The following is a 16838-nucleotide window of genomic DNA, read 5'->3' as shown; positions in this document are numbered from 1 at the left end:
ACTCTGATGCTATAACTTACGGTTCGAAATGGCAGAGCAAACCCATTGTTCACAACGTTAGATGTCAATGGAACGAAAGTGAAGTTTCAGGTTGACAGTGGAGCTGCAGTTAACATCATCAAAGAGAAGAGCATCACATCACATCAGATAAAGCCGACATCAACGAGTCTGTGCATGTGGAACAGTGCAAAGGTGATACCGATAGGCAAGACAAACTTGAGTGTGATCGCTCCAGATGGACACCAGCATGCTGCAAGCAGAGTTCATCGTTGTGCGAGGTGACCTCACAGCACTTATAGGATGGCGGACAGCTGAGGCCATGGGACTCATTATGATGGACTATAATCTCGTTGCCAGTGTCTGTGAGGAACACACAAAGGCTCGACGAATCACATCTTCCACACAAGTACCCAGCTGTCTTTAAACAATCCTTAGGCTCGCTGCCTGAGAAAGTACATCTTGTAATAAAGCCGTCAGTTTGTCCAAAAGCAGTCACAAACTTACGCATCCCTGTCAGCATCACGCCACAACTTGAAAAAACTCAGACACATAGGGAAACGTGGAATAATAGAGAGTGTCAGTGAATCTACTCCATGGGCCAGCCGAATGGCCGTCACCACAAAGAAAAAGAAAAACGGTGAAATGAGAATCTGCATTGATCCACAAGCCCTGAACAATGTTGTGGAACATGAATGACAAGCGCTACTTGTTCTGAATGACATTTTGCCAGAGGTTGCAAAGGCTAAGATCTTCTCAAAGTTGGACCTACGCAACGAATACTGGCTGCACATCCTGGATGAAGAATCTAGTCTCCTAACTGCATTCCTGACACCAATGGGACGTTTCAAATGGCTCCGCCTCCCATTGGGTCTGGCAGTGAGTAGCGAAATCTTTCATAAAAGGCTTCAAACAGCCCTCGAGGGACTCAAAGATGTGCAGTGCGTAGTGGACCAACGAGGCTTGATGATCAACGTGGCTTGACACGCGGCTGGTTGGCCTTCATCATAGTACTTCAGCATAATGATGTGGAAGAGCTTTCTGGAACTACCTACTTCCAACCAATAATATTGGTCTTTCTTTTTCCCAACAGGTTGTTTGTCACTGGAAACAAGATCAATACTTGATCTCTGACTTTCAGTTGTTGGAGCGTGGAACCTCTTTTAATGTACTTCTGCATTTTCTGATCTTGCAGGTAGTTGTGATGCACTAGTTTCAATGTTCGTTCGAGCCATTGCCTCAGGTCCACGACATAGGTGTATGCAGTCTTGATCTCGTCACTCAAGTGTTCTTTGGTCCAAAGTTCTTTTAGAACTCTAAGTGGTGCCGGCACGTGCCTTCTATATATCAACTCGAATGGCGAGAAGACAAAACTTGCTTGAGACACCCCCCTGTACGCAAGCAGGAGTGGTGTAAGGATATGGTCCCAACCCTTAGGCTGTTCATGACATAACTGGAGCAGTAAATGTTAAACCGGAACGAGTCATCGCAGCACTAAAGCCATCATGCTCAACATGGGCCACTTTGGCCCGTTATTTTTTGTGAATAAAGCAAATGAAAAAACATACCGCACCCATGTTCTGCCCAACATAAGCGAACTTCTATACAAATTTTTTTCAAGAATTGGAAGCGGAGTTTTTTTTTCTTTCAGAAGTGAGTTTTTCTGAAAAAACTTGTTTATATAATCACATTTTTCTTTTGCATTTCCTGTAGGAAGATAATAATTTGCATTAATGTTGCAAAGAGAATGTTCTATGTTTGACACTTTTTTCAAGTTTCTGTGCGAAATAGAACACGCGCTAAGACGCATCAAAGTTACAAAATTTTTCTGATTTGGGCCATCTTTGGAATCTTTTTACATTTTTTTCGTTTGCAGACCGCATAAGAAGACACATGGAACTAAATTACTGTGAAGTATATTAAAATGAGCAGAAAAGGTTTTCAACACAACATTTTTAGTTTGCATTTAATTCGGCCACGAAATCGAAAAATATGGTGGTAAGCAATAGGACGACGCTGACGCCGCCCCTTTATGTATTTTTTTGGCATGCTGGGAACACTTTTCGGGAATAAAATTTTCGGTTCCATGCAGTTTGAATATTCCTACGACATATATATATATACGTCAAGAGGATGTGCATGTTTGATTTCCTGTGGAATCACTCAGTGACAGCATCACTTGCCAGAGGTTTGCAGTTGAGACATACGTACATCCACTCCTTCCACTTTGACCTTGGCAAAAACAGTCATAATATCAGCAAAGCCACCGTTGCTGATGTAGATCTTGCTACCATTTAGATAGTAAGTCTTTTTGTCATGGCTAGGCGTCGCTGAGAGTTGAATAGACGCTGCGTCGCTACCACTGCGTAAACGAGAAAAAGGGATCTCTCTTTAGGCAACTTCTATAATGACAAAAGTTTGGTGTACTACCCGTTGAAATTTCACAAAAGAAAGTTCGCTCTAACAAAACATACACAACATAACAATAACATAATGCTACCGATGATTCTGCTGGCAGGGTTTTCTTTCTTTGGATGCAATAAATAAAACAAATGCAATGGTTTTAATGAAAGCAACAGTATTAAAGAAAGGAGACAACAGAGCATGAACACATAATTAGAACACAGAGAAAAGTTGTATACGAAGTTACAAAACATTATTGGGCTATGGCATCACATTCTAGGGCATTAAACATATTGGGACACAGAAAAATGGAAGACACAGCAGACCCCTTAGTCAGACAGGCATACTTGGCCAAACAAATGAAACATGATAATCAGAGCGCGAGGTAAACTACACACTCTATGATGACGTGGTCAAAAATTTGCCATTCAAGGCTAGTTAGTTTATGGGCATAAGCATGAGCTTGTGCCTTCGACATGCAATTTTCGATCATGTCTCAATGTGTACTTTACCATGGCACAGAAAAAACACTGAAGGTTGTACATTTGTCTTCTCATGTTTCATTCGTTGTGTACTGCCCATGCATAGTGAAGGCAGCGACAAAATATTGTTCAGTAATGAGAGGAATCAGCAGCAGACAAATGCACCTATTTAGCTGGAGTGTTCATATTGTTCACTACTTGAACAAGAATGTGAGCATCTGAAGGATAAGAAAGCTTATACAGCGCAGTCCACTGTCAAAGCGAGCATGTGAGTGCAGTGGATGTGCAAAATTTTCATTCTGGCAAGTGTACCATCACCTCGCTTTGCAGCAAATGGCTTGTGTTTGTCAGTGCTGGTACCTTTCAACACACTTACACAGTGCATTGACATAGCTACAGCTGGCACTTTCAGCTAGAACGAAAAACCGAGAGCCACACAGTATATTTACCAGTCCTTGTGCTAACAACATTTACAATATATGCACAGAACTGGAAAGTGAATACAGAGGCTATATATATATATATATATATATATATATATATATATATATATATATACTGTTAGTACCTGCTAGTTTAACCAATGATGGGTACAATCTAAGACAAAGAAAGCGCCTGTTCTGTCCAGCCTCCTAGCCTCAGCTTTGTCCTTATCATTCATTATATGAGCTCATCATTAAATAGTGGCTATAAAACAGAAGCCTCCTTCTATTTTGATCAGAAAAAAATGTGGTGTGTGGTCCTGCACAGAATTCTGGCTGCCTTTTCTGCATGCAATTGTACAAGAAAATAAAAGTGTACTGAGATGTCTGTAATAAGACCGACAAAATGTACCAACAAAATTCGCCAACCTTGTAGGTTCAGTCAGACAAAATGCTGCTACGTGCTCGCCTGTTGCCAGCTTTGGCAGATACTTTCTCCTCTGTTCTTCATTCCCACACAAGAGAATTCCCTGCAAGGCAACCATAGAAATCATAGCTGTTACAAGGAAGAACAACCATACCATAACATGCTTGTTTGTACATGCAGGAGCACAGAGTCTCAGTTTACTTACGATCACCATCAGCAGAAGCCTCTCCAAATCATACTGTTATGCCAAAGGTGTTAAAATAACTAACTAGCTAGCTAGTTTGCTAGCTAACTAACTAATTAACTAACTAATAAACAACTGATACTGTTTCAAAAACGGGACTTTCAGCGTGTGCAAGTGGCACTCTTACCAACTGTGAGAAGAATAAAGGCAACCAAAGGCGCCAATTTCGTTAATAAGAACCAATCGAAGTAAACAAATAATTAAGCCCGGGAAAGCAATGGGGAAATGAACTAAGTCAAATCTCGATAATTCGAACTCGAGGGGGCCCGAAAATTCGTTCGAATTAAAGGAAGTTAAATTTAAAAAAAAGGACATATTCTTGAAGTGTTTGTGTACCCCATCATGATGCACGAACTGTGCGAGTCGTTAAATATTGCGGCGTGCAAGCACACAGCGAGCGAGGACCATGAAACTGCCCACGCTGGCCAACGCTCGCTTCCCAATAACGGCAGAAAACGAAACTTCAAGGAGCAAGCTGGCACCGTGCCAGCGAGGCTGGTGGCGCCGGCACGGAGGCGCGCGTGCGTGGAGAACATCGAAGGTGAGGGTGTTACGAGGAAGTTAAGAGGGAGGGTGGGAGGGAAGCGGTTTTGCTTTCCTGCCAGCTTGATAGATGGCACTAATTACCTCTGCCACCTAAGACTACCACCGAAGCAGCGGAGTTGCCGAGGCCATACCGGGCCTCTGCCGCTGCTTCCCTCTGCGTGCTCACGTGCTTTTTGCTTCGTCTGCTGACAGATCGGCGCTGTGTTTACATTCTTCATCCTGCATTTTTAACGCGAGTAAGGTCTTATCAAGATGACAAAGTCATTTTTACTGATTATAATTTTGTTGGTGCGCTCCCGTTTGTTGCGGCATTGCCGCATTCAAAAGACAAGGAAAATGAGGTACTGGGTGTCGCCTTCACGTCCTTGTATTCAGGGTCTGTCCTGTCGTACAGAATCAGATATGACGCACTGTCTCCAACAACCTTTTTATCGGATGCCTCGGTTTAGACTCGTCATTGTAAAAAAACAAGCGCAAGCAGACAATAGTGTGAAACAGGCGGTCCGGCTGAACCAGACACGAGTGTGAATAGAGTGGTCGGGCGAGTCCGCATGACACCAGTTTACCGTGCGTACATCGCTGTACGGGCCAGTAGGGGTGACGGTCGACGGGGCACGTGGTGGTGCCGCAAAGCCATCCGCATTATCGGGCACTTCATAAAAATCGGGCGCCCGGACAATCAGTTGACTGTACACTGGCAACTCCTCCAGCCGACAACACAGCGTCAAAGACAACTTGTTAGGATTCCTCTCTTTTACTCAAGCCAGCAGTAGGGCGTCTTTCGTTCCCTTTCAACAAAATGACAGCCAATTTTCCCTGATTGAAGACCAAATTCCCTGAGCTTTCCCAGAGTTTTTCCAGACTATTCAAACTCCCTGAGAATTTCCGGTTTTCCCGGGTGGTGGACAACCTGTAGACACCATCAGGTTATTGTAGCCGTTCGATTTGATTGTTATACCCAGGACCTGGAGGAAGTCCACCCTAGGGACGACACCGACTTCACTTGTCCGTGGAGTGGTGTCAACATCCTCTAGCGGCTTGCAACCCTTCATTTTGAGCCCCCTTCGTCTGGGTCTGTAAAGGTGAAGCTCCGATTTCCTCAGTGAACACTGAAGACCCACACACTGTGGAAATTTATGTTATGCAAAGCATTTTGCAGGTACCTGACTATCCAGCATTGTCTGGGTTTCCACAAACCGTTGCCAGATGTACCAACGTGTTCGTGTAAATTGAGTAGCTGTGTGCAGCATGAAGATGAACACGTCGAAGACAACTGTACGGCAGCAAAGCCCCATCTATGCCAGCTGTTTGATGCAAGCTTATCGCATGACGACTGTTGAGTCCTACATGGGTAGTGGTCAAGCGTAAGCGAGAGAAACCTGAATTGTAATGTTATCAGCAACTCCATGTTATACAATCGTACGTACCTATGGCTATGTCATGTGGTGCATGTTAAAACGCCGATTCCATTTGTACTCCAGCAAAGAAATGTTAAAACATGATTAACTTGGGTGATTGTGAAGTTGGTACAACATTGCAGTCTCTACGTAGCAAATACTGCTATGAGACAGTGCTGGGGAAATTGGGCCGGTCCCGGAGATACAGCAGTCTGACATGGTGCCTCAAAGCATGGGCTGTAACAAGGAAAAGTGCACTGGGCTGCTGTGCTTCCTGGCAGCGTTCGATTCCACCATTGGTCACACATTATTTTCTTTTCTTTTTTATTAAAGTGAGGTGAGACAGGAACCTACCTACCTACCTACAAGAAAGTGCCAAGAATGAGGTAAAGAATGCTTCGCATTAACAACTGATACTCTTTCAAACATGGCCCTTTATAAGTGAACTCCAGCTGACTGCATAGAAACTGCATGCACATGGTAAGAGTGCCAAATGCCTAAGACAGCAGCAACAGCTGTGGATGACAGTGTCAAGCAAGGCAAAGTACTAGAAAACAACGTGTGGCACTGCCTTGCAGCATTTAGTGAAGGAGTCAAATGAGAGGAGGCATCATCAGTGTGGAGCATGTAAATCAGTCATCTGCATAGATGTGTCTAGCAACACACTAGAGCACATACTACAAGTGCGCTAATGCAAATGTGTTGAATCGTTGGTTCTCCGTACATTTTCTCCCATTTCACAGCAGACAATGACCAAAGCGCAGGAAAAACGGTTCACAGACCTTAATGCCTATAGAATTGTGTGCAGCCAGAGTGACCCCCAGGGATGCATCTTTTCCAGTGACTTCACAGATCCTTGCATACTCGGTAGCTGTCAGCCCAAGACCTCCTAGAAGAATAGCAAAACACGTAAGCATTTACAGTGATTTTGAGCAGCCTACTTATAACATGACCCTGGACTCAAAATTTAGAATAACAAAAAGAAGTATGACCAGAATGTGACAGGCGTAGGAAGTCTCATGAGGGGATCAATCAACAAATGGTTATTAACGCAACTGACTGATGTCACTCTCAAAACCATGAGTATTACCAGCATGGTTTGCAATATTTTTCATAATGTGAGTGACAAGTAAAAGCAAATATTTTTGAATAAAGGGAACTTCAGGGAGCCATCACAATACGCAGACACAAATTGCACATATTAAATACATTAATTCCATCAAGTTGAGGCACACTTCTAAAACTCAACTGCTCATAACACTGAAAATAATTTAAAAGAAGGCTCGGGTTACAGTTCAAACTCCATCTAACAAGACCCGACTTTACCAAGTTCCTGATCTAACGAAGCAATTTCCGTTCCCCACCAAGTACCCATAGGGTTCAATGCTGTCATCAACCCAAATTAACGGAACTAGTTTGCATGTACCCGATTTAATGAAGCTTTTCCAGAAATAAATGAGTAAAAAAAGCTGTGATTTATTTCTAATTTTGACACACGGGTTTTTCTTCGAGTGTGTGCTCTAATGCTAGCACGTTAACGGACCCCTCACCAGGCCCCATAGCAAATTTTGGTTATATGCTGGAAGTTGTTACGTGTCCTCTAGGGAGCATTCTGGCACAAGAATCTTTCAAATCAGCTCATTAATAGCCGAGATAGAAATATTTCAGCGCTGCGAACCCATGATTTCAGCAGGCAGGTTCCACTGCCAAGCAAGGCGCTCTCTCCACTCACCCCGTCTAGCCTACACAAGAGAAATTGCCTCCCTGCGTTCTCCCATACTGGACCTCGAGGATCGTGTGACGCACACATCACAGGCCCCGCCTTCATTTTTTCTTGTTCCTCCTCACTTTTCTTTTCGGCGCTACGCACTTCCGCCGACGGCATTGCATGCAAGCTGTTGTCTCGTTCGCACAGCACACGATTTTGCATGCTGTGCACAAGGAACCATGACTAGCGGTATAATTCAGTGCTACACAAATACTGAGGCAGAACAAGCGGATCGCAGAGCGTGATCACAGGCTAGAGCACAGTACAAAATGGCAACACGACCGGGGGAACAAGCAGACGAAGTGGAAGTCTCTCTTGCTTCGGTGCGAAATAAAACAAAAAACACGCAGGCATTCCGTTTGTGTGTTTTATTATTTCTCTAAACTTCAATTCGCCAATTCAAGCAACAGATCACACAGATAACAGATGCTGTCTTGAATAATTCTCGAAGTCACGTGTCACCACGAGCGACGTCACACTGCGTACAGGATTACGTAGGCGCAGGGCCACGATTACGTCACCGTCTGGCTTGGAGTGCGGCAGCCGCGAATGAAGAGGGAAACGGCGTTTGGATTGAAATTTCAGATCTTTCCATGGCGCGTAGCTATGTAATAATTTGTAGACACGATTGTTATCGTGCAATGTGTGCTCTGCGCTTGTCAGCTCAAAATGGCTAGACCTGGTGAGACGCCCTTTAAAACCTCTAGGCACCCTAGGCCCGGCCCTAGCTTTATTTTGACGAGGCTGCACCCCGCGCTCATGCATGTAACGATGGGTACAGCAGTCACTTGTGTTCTTACATACCAGATGTTGCTAGGGGCGGCGGTAGTTGGGCCGCCCTCACTGACTCTTTACATGCGCAGGCGTTGGTCAGCGGCAAATACAATGCCGCGGTACCTTTTGGGTGTTGCTATGTTACAATTTTAAATTTTAAAGGCCCCAAAAATTCCTTACTCGATTTTCCAAACTGCCTGATTTAACTAATTCGGGCGTGGTCATCAGTTCGTTAAATCAAGTTTTAACTGTATCATAATATACTGTTGTCTTCAATGTCTCCAAATAGACAAGAAAAAAAGTCAGAGTTGCCCATAAAGTTTTCATAGGTTGTTCCACGCATATTTGTTCTCTAAATGCATCTGTTTGCACCACAGCAACAAGTGGATTAGATCTCATGAAACCCATCGCTAGCTTTAATTGACAGAAACTGTTGGGCTATATATAACATTTCAAAGTTGTACAGCATCTTATGAGACATAGTAGCGAAATGCTCTGGATTAACCTTGACCAATTAGGGTTCTTAAACCTGCACTCAAGTGTATTCCGGTCCTCTTGGTGTGTGGCCAACACCTTTTGGATTAGATTTCTATACCTCACCTCCCCCCCATTTAGATGGCAGAAAGCATTGTCACTACATATACATTTTTTGCATCTGATGGATGTATGCTGCTAACCTGCAAGTATTGCAGTGTTCTGCTATGTCCATCGGAAGAAAAATGTAGTGTTCCTGAATTGTTATGAAAAAGGTGTAATTCACTTGGATTACAGGGTTGATTTTATTTATTTGCACAATTGTGTTATGGTGCAAATATTTAAATTAATGTTGGTATGTTGGGCCTTAATTTTCTGTTTCTGGAAATTTTGATCAGCCTAGCCGGCCAAGATTAACAGAAGTCAACAATAAGGCAAAGATATCAGTGCAATATAATTGTTTAAAAGCAAGGCGCTGCCTTACCGTATTCTGTTGGAACTTGTAATCCAAACAGTCCTAGAGCCTTTAGGCCATCCAAAATTTCCTTTGGTATATTCTTTTCCCTGTCTATTTTGGCAGTGTCCACTGAAACGGCAGAGTTGTGGTCAGCAACGTCAGGACTGACAATGCGCATGAATTGATTGAGCTCACCATTTGCATCATAGAACCTCCGCACCGCATCTGCCATAGCCTCTAGTTCCTCAAGCTTCTCTTGAGAAAGCACCTCTGGGTACGCCAGCATAGCCTGCAAGTCCAAAAGTAAGGAACTATGTCGTAGAGCTGAACGTCAATATATAAAAGCTTATGCTTCAAATTCTACACCACGAACGCTCTCCTTTAATCACTTCTTCACAAACTTTACCATAACAAACCCGCCGTGGTTGCTCAGTGGCTATGGTGTTAGGCTGCTGAGCACAAGGTCGCGGGATCGAATCCCGGCCACGGCGGCCGCATTTTGATGGGGGCGAAATGCGAAAACACCCGTGTACTTAGATTTAGGTGCACGTTAAAGAACCCCAGGTGGTTGAAATTTCCGGAGTCCTCCACTACGGCGTGCCTCATAATCAGAAAGTGGTTTTGGCACGTAAAACCCCATAATTTAATTTTTTTTACCATAACAAATTGCTGCATCCGAGCTGTTCACCCCGCTGTCATTCATCCTTCTGCAGTGCGGTCACCAAACAAAATAAAGCTGCCATTATGTCATACATCACCTTATGCAAGCTCACAGATAGAATGGAATGAACCCTCATAGACATAGCCATGGAAACTGATGCGACAACGTTTAAAAATCTTGTACGCCTGTGCTGTGCCTGAGCGTCTTATCCTCCATGACCTTATTATTTTTTTTTTTTCATACAAAAACTTGGCTCTGCAAGCTGTAGCTTTTGTCTTTCCTTTTATTTTATTTATTTTTCGCTCATACTGCGAACAGTAAGTTTTGTGTGTAAGCAATGTCCTAGCTTGTTTCCACTTTGTTGTGTAGCTATTGCCATTACACTCACTGTGTTGCATTATCTTTTGTTGCACGATTTTTGCTTCTCTAAGCTTTTTCCTTTGGCAATATATTTATTTATGAAAAGTTATGCTACATTATGTCGAGTTGTGCTTGTGTAATGTGTGTGCCTGTTAGGTAATAATTTCCTTGTGATGGGCTTTGGGGGCATTTCAAGTAATAGTGAATAAAAAGCAGGACATCGCTGAATTTTGATGATAGCAAACCATGCAGGCTCACTTGTAGCAATAGGCAAACACATGAAAAAAATTAGTTTCACCCATAGCACAAAGCAGTGATACAATAGCTGGCGAAATATAATGTGCAACAAGCTACAGACTGTTTCATGCAGTGTTTGTCGAAGTGAACACTTGCATGTGTGAGTGAGGCGATTTTCTTTCAGAAAGTAAAAAAAGTGTGCGTTTTCAGGGTGTCTACCAAGTTGACATTTCCAAATTCCCTGAGTTTTCCAGGTTTTCCCTGAGCACCTTTGCAAAATTCCCTGAATGAGCCAGAACTTTGTTTTACGTCAAGACAGGCTGACACCACGTTGTCTGATGCTGTCACTCTCTAGTAAGCATGCTGAAAAAAATGACTTAATCCAGTTTGAATAGTAAGGAGTAATATCTATTTTATTTAAAAAGAAAACAGAAGGAAGGTGTTAGTAAAATGCACAGCGAAAGAAATGGTAAAACCCGTTCCAAATTGAGTCGAACATTTTCATGAAAAGGAGATGCATACATAAGTAAATATTTTTTTTAATATGAGCTATTTCTATCAACTGATAGCAAGCTCATCTGTATGAGGCCTGAACTTTGTCACAACTAAGGTTCTCTCTCAGCAGCTGGGAAGTCAACCTCAACTGTCCTGACATACTCTCAGCCCGTACACAACATCTCAGTGTTGGGTTTCACTGCTTAAAACAGTTTATTTTGGTTTGGATGAGGGACATCTGCATCTCGGCGTCTACCAACACTTAGATTTTTTTAGCTCAAGCTCCTTCAAAAAGGCGGCGGCACGCTTCCGTTCCCGTTAATTTAATTCCTCAGTGCGTCGGTCCTTTCTGTTCTCATCCTCCTTCTACCACGCTTTCACCACATGGATCATTTGAAGCATCCTCTTGGTCAGTTGTACAGCCAACGTCCGATTTTTCTGATTCCCTAGGGGCCGCAAAAACATCCGAAAATCGGGCAGTCCAAAAGTAATGAATGCCTGTCTTTAACTACCCTTAAGGGCTGAAATTGACCCAGGCACGCCCGAAAAAGCTCTTAAGGCTTGCCAGTACACTTACTAGGCATATCGGTGCTCGTACTGTGACAGGAGATGGGGGTGCACGTGTGTATAATTAAGGAATACATACTGTGGCCCGTGACAATTGCCCCTTCCTACGCTTGTGCTTCGCCGCCTAGCAATAGTGTACTGAGGCGAAGCTAACTTTCGGAAACTGGCATTACGCAACGCGCTGTGCTCTGCGAGCTTGAAAGCCAATCGCGAGGATTACAAAGGCAGAGTCGGTGCCATTGCTGACAGCGACGAATTCTTTCAATGAAAAACACGGCATCGCACGGCAAGAAGCTTAATAGCGAACATAGAAGCAGCTAGGCCTAACGTTGCCGCGGTGGTGGTTACGGCTGCCAGCGGATCTGCGTGCGAGCGTGCCGGTTCGAGGCGGCGAGATAATCAAAATAGCGGCAGTGGCGGCTTTGATTAATGCCATTTCTGACCTGCAGTCAGGGCAATATACATTGACTATATGGAGTACGTGGTGGTGCCGCAAAGCCGTGCAAATTATCGGGCATGTCCGAAAAATCGGACGTCTACAAAATCGGTCATTAACTACTCTGGCAATACATCGTGCCGATGACACGGCGTCAATGACGATTCGTTGCGATTCCTCTGTTACTGGAGCCAGCATTACCACGACTTTCATTCCCTTTCAATAAAGTTACAGCTAATTTTCCCTGATAGAAGCCCAAATTCCCTGAGTTTTCCCTGAGTTTTTCCAGACTGTTCAAATTCCCTGAGAATTCCCGGTTTTCCCGGCTGGTAGACACCCTGGTTTTATTCATCTGTGAAATTCGTGCCTCCCCTAAGCGAAGTGGAAAAGCAGCGGTTTTTTTCCCTCCCCTTACCTATCTGGATATAGCCACTGGTTTCTACTAAAAACCCTTTAACTTATTATTGCTGGATTTGTTTGGCATTTCTTAAATTTATATTTGGGTTACCCCATTAATAGGGCTCACACTGTCCTTATCATTAAATATAAAAGAATAAAACTTAATGACTCCCTCTGCAACTGGGAAGGTGACATGCTAGAACACAAAGAGGGCACGGATGTCAGCTCTATCTAGTACAGAGATGTAAAGCAAGTGTTAGCTAATCATGGCAGCTGCTGCTGCTGCTATCGCACTTTCCAGGATTAGTATTCTCCATGCTGTAGCGTTGGCAGAGTAGATGAATGGTAGAATCCTGAACAGCCAATCTGTTGGTGATAAGTTCAGATTCTTGTGGCACATTAAATTTTCCTTTCCTTTCTTTCTTGCTAATTTTCTCGCAAATGATTTTAAGATTCCAGCAATGAATGGCAGTGGACATCAAAATGACCAGTGGGGTGAGCCCATAACAGCCATAAAGAGTCGAGTAAAGGTAAACAAGTCCTGAATTTGCCACATATAAAAAAAAACAGTTGACCCTCATTATAACGAAGTTGTACATGGCAGAAATATACCTTCACTGTATATCCTATATTCCTTGTAAGTCTACAGGCTGATATCGGCAAAATAAAAGAAGGGGCGATGGGGTCTATGTGGTACAAATGCAAGCATACTCCTCTTACGATCCAGATAACTGTCTGCTGCTAATTTGGATGCCCTATTGAGCACTTGCCACGCTTATATGTGGCTTGTGAACAATGCTAAATTAAGCTCACTTTTCACTGCCGTTGATATGCAACTCTGCACTCGGTGTGATCAGATGGGATTGGCATATTGGCTTGTCGGCTGCTGGCTAGCCTAGCCAAGCTGTTGGTCAAAATGTGTGCACACATTCTGTCTTGAATGTGCCATTTCAAGTTGTTCTTGCCAAGTATTTAAAATTTTTGCACCCACAGTACACACCTTGACCTGTTGGGCAAACAAATATTCGTTTCACTATAACTTAATATTGTCTCAGATATAGCATTTTCGGTTTCATTATATCAGTCACTCACTGAAACAGAGCAGTGTCAACAAAATTTTAGGTTTACTTAAATGATGAAGCAGCCCTTTTGAAATATACAGGTTCACACACACATAAAGAAGGAAATACAGAGACAGTGGTGTACGTCCCTTTCATGTGTGCATGAAGATGTCTATTTCAAGTGTGCTGTCTCATCGATATCATGGCTGACCAACTAGCCTATTGGTACTTATTACTTCATTAAATCCGATCCTGAACCGTTCCTATAGGTTTAGATAGCATAAAGAAAAGGCCTGCCACACATGCCAAAGTGAAAAAAAGAAAGGAAAGGATGGAAACAGAAAAAAAAAGAAGAAAAAAATTCCACTTTTTTGTCTATTGGGCGACAAAAAGCATACTTCCCACCATTATATCTTGGTAATCTATGTATTTCGCAAGAACTCTTCCTGTTGGTTTTAGATGGCATCAAGAAAAGGTCTGCTGCCCATGCCGAATTAAAAGAAAAGCTACAAAGAGGAATTTTAAAAATTTCTTTAGCTTTTTAGGTGTCCGTCAAACACACTTCCCACCATTATATCTTGGTAATAAGGTGGCTAAAAAATACTAATTTTAAGGAGAGAGTTATTCAATTATTTGCCGAAAATAAACGTCAAATAATATTTCTTTCTACTACAGAAAATTGGCTCGTGATAGGTTAAACACGTGACAGGGTCCACTATGAGCTGAACAAATGAGCTGCCCAGATATAACTTTTATTTACTCTTCATATATACGTGGATAGCATTACTAGAACTCCATTAACATCAGCGCAAACGTTAGCTTGAACTCTGTACATGTAGCAAAGAGTCCAACAACCTATTTTGTGCACATGTCGCACACTGTGCTCTCCGTCGCATTCGTATTTCTTTATTCTACTGTCATCATTCCTCTCATATGTTTCAAACGTTAAATGACAGGTGGCCGCCCAACAGAAACAAAAAACAGCAGCATTCGTGGCATAGCATTAAGTGCTTGGTGCTGCAGATGGTCTACAAAGTTGACACTGGATACTGCGATATTATGTGGCCTGCAGTCATACAGCACATCGTAGCTGCGCAGTTATTCCCTGTTCTAACCTAAGGTAAGGTTGGAAAGAATCGAAGAAAAATTACAGGACTGGCTCATGACCTCGTATTACGATGCACTGCAAGGTGGAGAGCAGTTTTGTAGAATTGTTCGTTACAAATTATTTTTAGAGGTTCTCAGAGTGGCTGTAGGTGAAATGAAGCAAGAACATAAACAAGTTAGTTACTTTATTAAAGTGCATTGTTTAGATGATGGCTTCGGCAGGGTAGTTGTCAGCTTTTGAGTTCATCCATGCACATCAGATATTATAAAATACATACATCCTGTTCTGATGAAACACAGCAAAACAGTGAAAAAGAACAGAAACAGAGAGAAAAAAGGACACAAAACCATAGCAAAAGTAAAAGCTCACCAATACATTATCTTTTTATCGTTGCTTTTCATATGTTAACCCACAAATTAGCTTGTCCCAGTGCATAATTCATTCAATGCAGACTATATGCTATTATTGGGCAATTAACCCACAGTTGGTGTGAGCTACATGTTTCAAGGCTAACAACGACGACGGCAACACGTTTTTCGAGGTCACAACAACAAAGCAACTTCTCCAAGGTCTGCAAAGTAAGCCTCCACAGTGGTGCATTGACGGTGCGTATCACAGGGAGTCGGCGTCGACATTTACCTAGGATTGCGCAAGCTGACCTTTGTTGCCTTTCTTTGATTGCTGCTGCTGTTGTTAGTCGCCCGAGTGCAGCAGGGTTGAAACGTATTGGGCCGACTTGCAGAAGAATCATATTTCACGATTTGCTAGTGCAAATTACGGGTAACTATGGCCAATTCCTTCTCAGAAGGTTCACTAGAGAAAGGCATGCAAATTCTATAGTTCATTGGACAGAAAACGTATAACGGCATTAGTGTGCGCACTTCCGTCGAACAGTACAAGGATACTTGGCTGATCTCTTATCTATGTTTATCCACCACATCCGCTTTCCTTCTCAAACTCTCTTCGCATTGGAAGCAGGTATCCTACGCGCACCTGTTCCGCCCTTTTCCTCTTAAATTTCCTCCTCGGATCGGGCCGCACTGGCGATATTTTACTTGCAAATGTAAGATGCAGAAAAAAGATCACCCTCCATCACTTCTATATCGCTATTTAGAAAGAAAAAATTACGCGGCTGCATATTGGAGCGCTGCATCAATGTGTGAAACTACGGTGAACTCAACGTGCATTATAAACACGAGTGCGACCCGTGAGTGCAACCACAGTTCTCTCAAGGTAGCTAATCGTGGCCGGTAACGTGCGACCACGGAGCCTGCGACATACATTCCGGCGTCGCGGTTCCGCACAGTCGCTTCACATTTATCCCCTCGGGATTCACTCCACGAGCGTATAAAAAGAAAGCACACAGAGTTGAGACTGTTTTTCATGAACTCCATGAAAACCTTCCGCGTAGTCATCGCCGTTTTGCGAGAGCGATCCTTTCTCAACACACGCGCGGGTTTTCATGACTTGCACGCAGGCAGAGAAACACTCACTTTTTCCAGCTTCCCTAGAAACATATTCTTGACAAAAGGTTCTCGCTTGACTTTCCCCATGGCCAGATCTAGAGGACGTTCTTCGACGACCGGCACTCCCATGTGCGGAGCGGGAGCAGTTTCAGAAACGAGGCGCCGTAGAAGAAGCACGACATCGCTCCGGCGCGGCGAAAACGTCCTACAGCGCTTCAGGGTGTGTTTCAGCAGCAGAGACATCTTTCAGCGCAGGCTTTCTCGATGTCCAAATGGCCCGAAGCTTACACGAACATAATGCGCACTACTTTAGCTTACCGCAAAATCCCTGCGCACAGACGCAGGTACTCGTACGCACTTCCACGATCACTTGCGCGCTCTGTCTACAGTTATTCGCATGTTATCACATGTTATTCGTCGCAAAAGACGAACACGGCGCAACGCAAAATGGGTAGATGGATGCTATGAGCGTTCTCTTTGAAACAGAGCGGTGGGTCGCGCCACCACCCTCTTGATATAATACTGTTGAAAGAAAAGAAAGAAAAAAGCTTCGTGAAGATTTCTCACCACAAAACCTGGGAACGTTTCTTTTTTGTATGCCTTCGTTGTTTGTCGTTTGTCTACTAAAGATGGGTGGATGGATGGATAAGGCTGAAC

At 43.4% G+C, this 16838-nt stretch overlaps 1 protein-coding gene across 2 annotated transcripts in view; it reads right to left on the bottom strand.

The window, feature by feature from the left end:
• LOC126521367 (complex I assembly factor ACAD9, mitochondrial-like) overlaps window positions 1-16597 on the bottom strand; it is a 39996-nt gene extending 23399 nt beyond the window's left edge. Inside the window, exons 1-6 of one of the 2 annotated variants that reach the window (XM_050170050.3) lie at window positions 16209-16597; window positions 9587-9680; window positions 9419-9520; window positions 6701-6807; window positions 3734-3834; window positions 2209-2359 (exon numbers count right to left, since the gene is read on the bottom strand). In XM_050170050.3, coding sequence (XP_050026007.1) covers window positions 2209-2359; window positions 3734-3834; window positions 6701-6807; window positions 9419-9520; window positions 9587-9680; window positions 16209-16424 — 771 coding nt within the window. In that variant the 5' untranslated portion in view covers window positions 16425-16597. Of the gene's footprint in view, window positions 1-2208; window positions 2360-3733; window positions 3835-6700; window positions 6808-9418; window positions 9521-9586; window positions 9681-15354; window positions 15610-16208 lie in introns of those variants that run through there. The other variant, XM_055065936.2, reaches the window with a different exon arrangement.
• Window positions 16598-16838: the final 241 nt, after the last annotated feature.

This window comes from Dermacentor andersoni, chromosome 6 (genome assembly GCF_023375885.2).
Source record: "Dermacentor andersoni chromosome 6, qqDerAnde1_hic_scaffold, whole genome shotgun sequence".
NCBI lineage: Eukaryota > Metazoa > Arthropoda > Arachnida > Ixodida > Ixodidae > Dermacentor > Dermacentor andersoni.
This window is presented reverse-complemented; position numbering and strand designations above follow the sequence as displayed.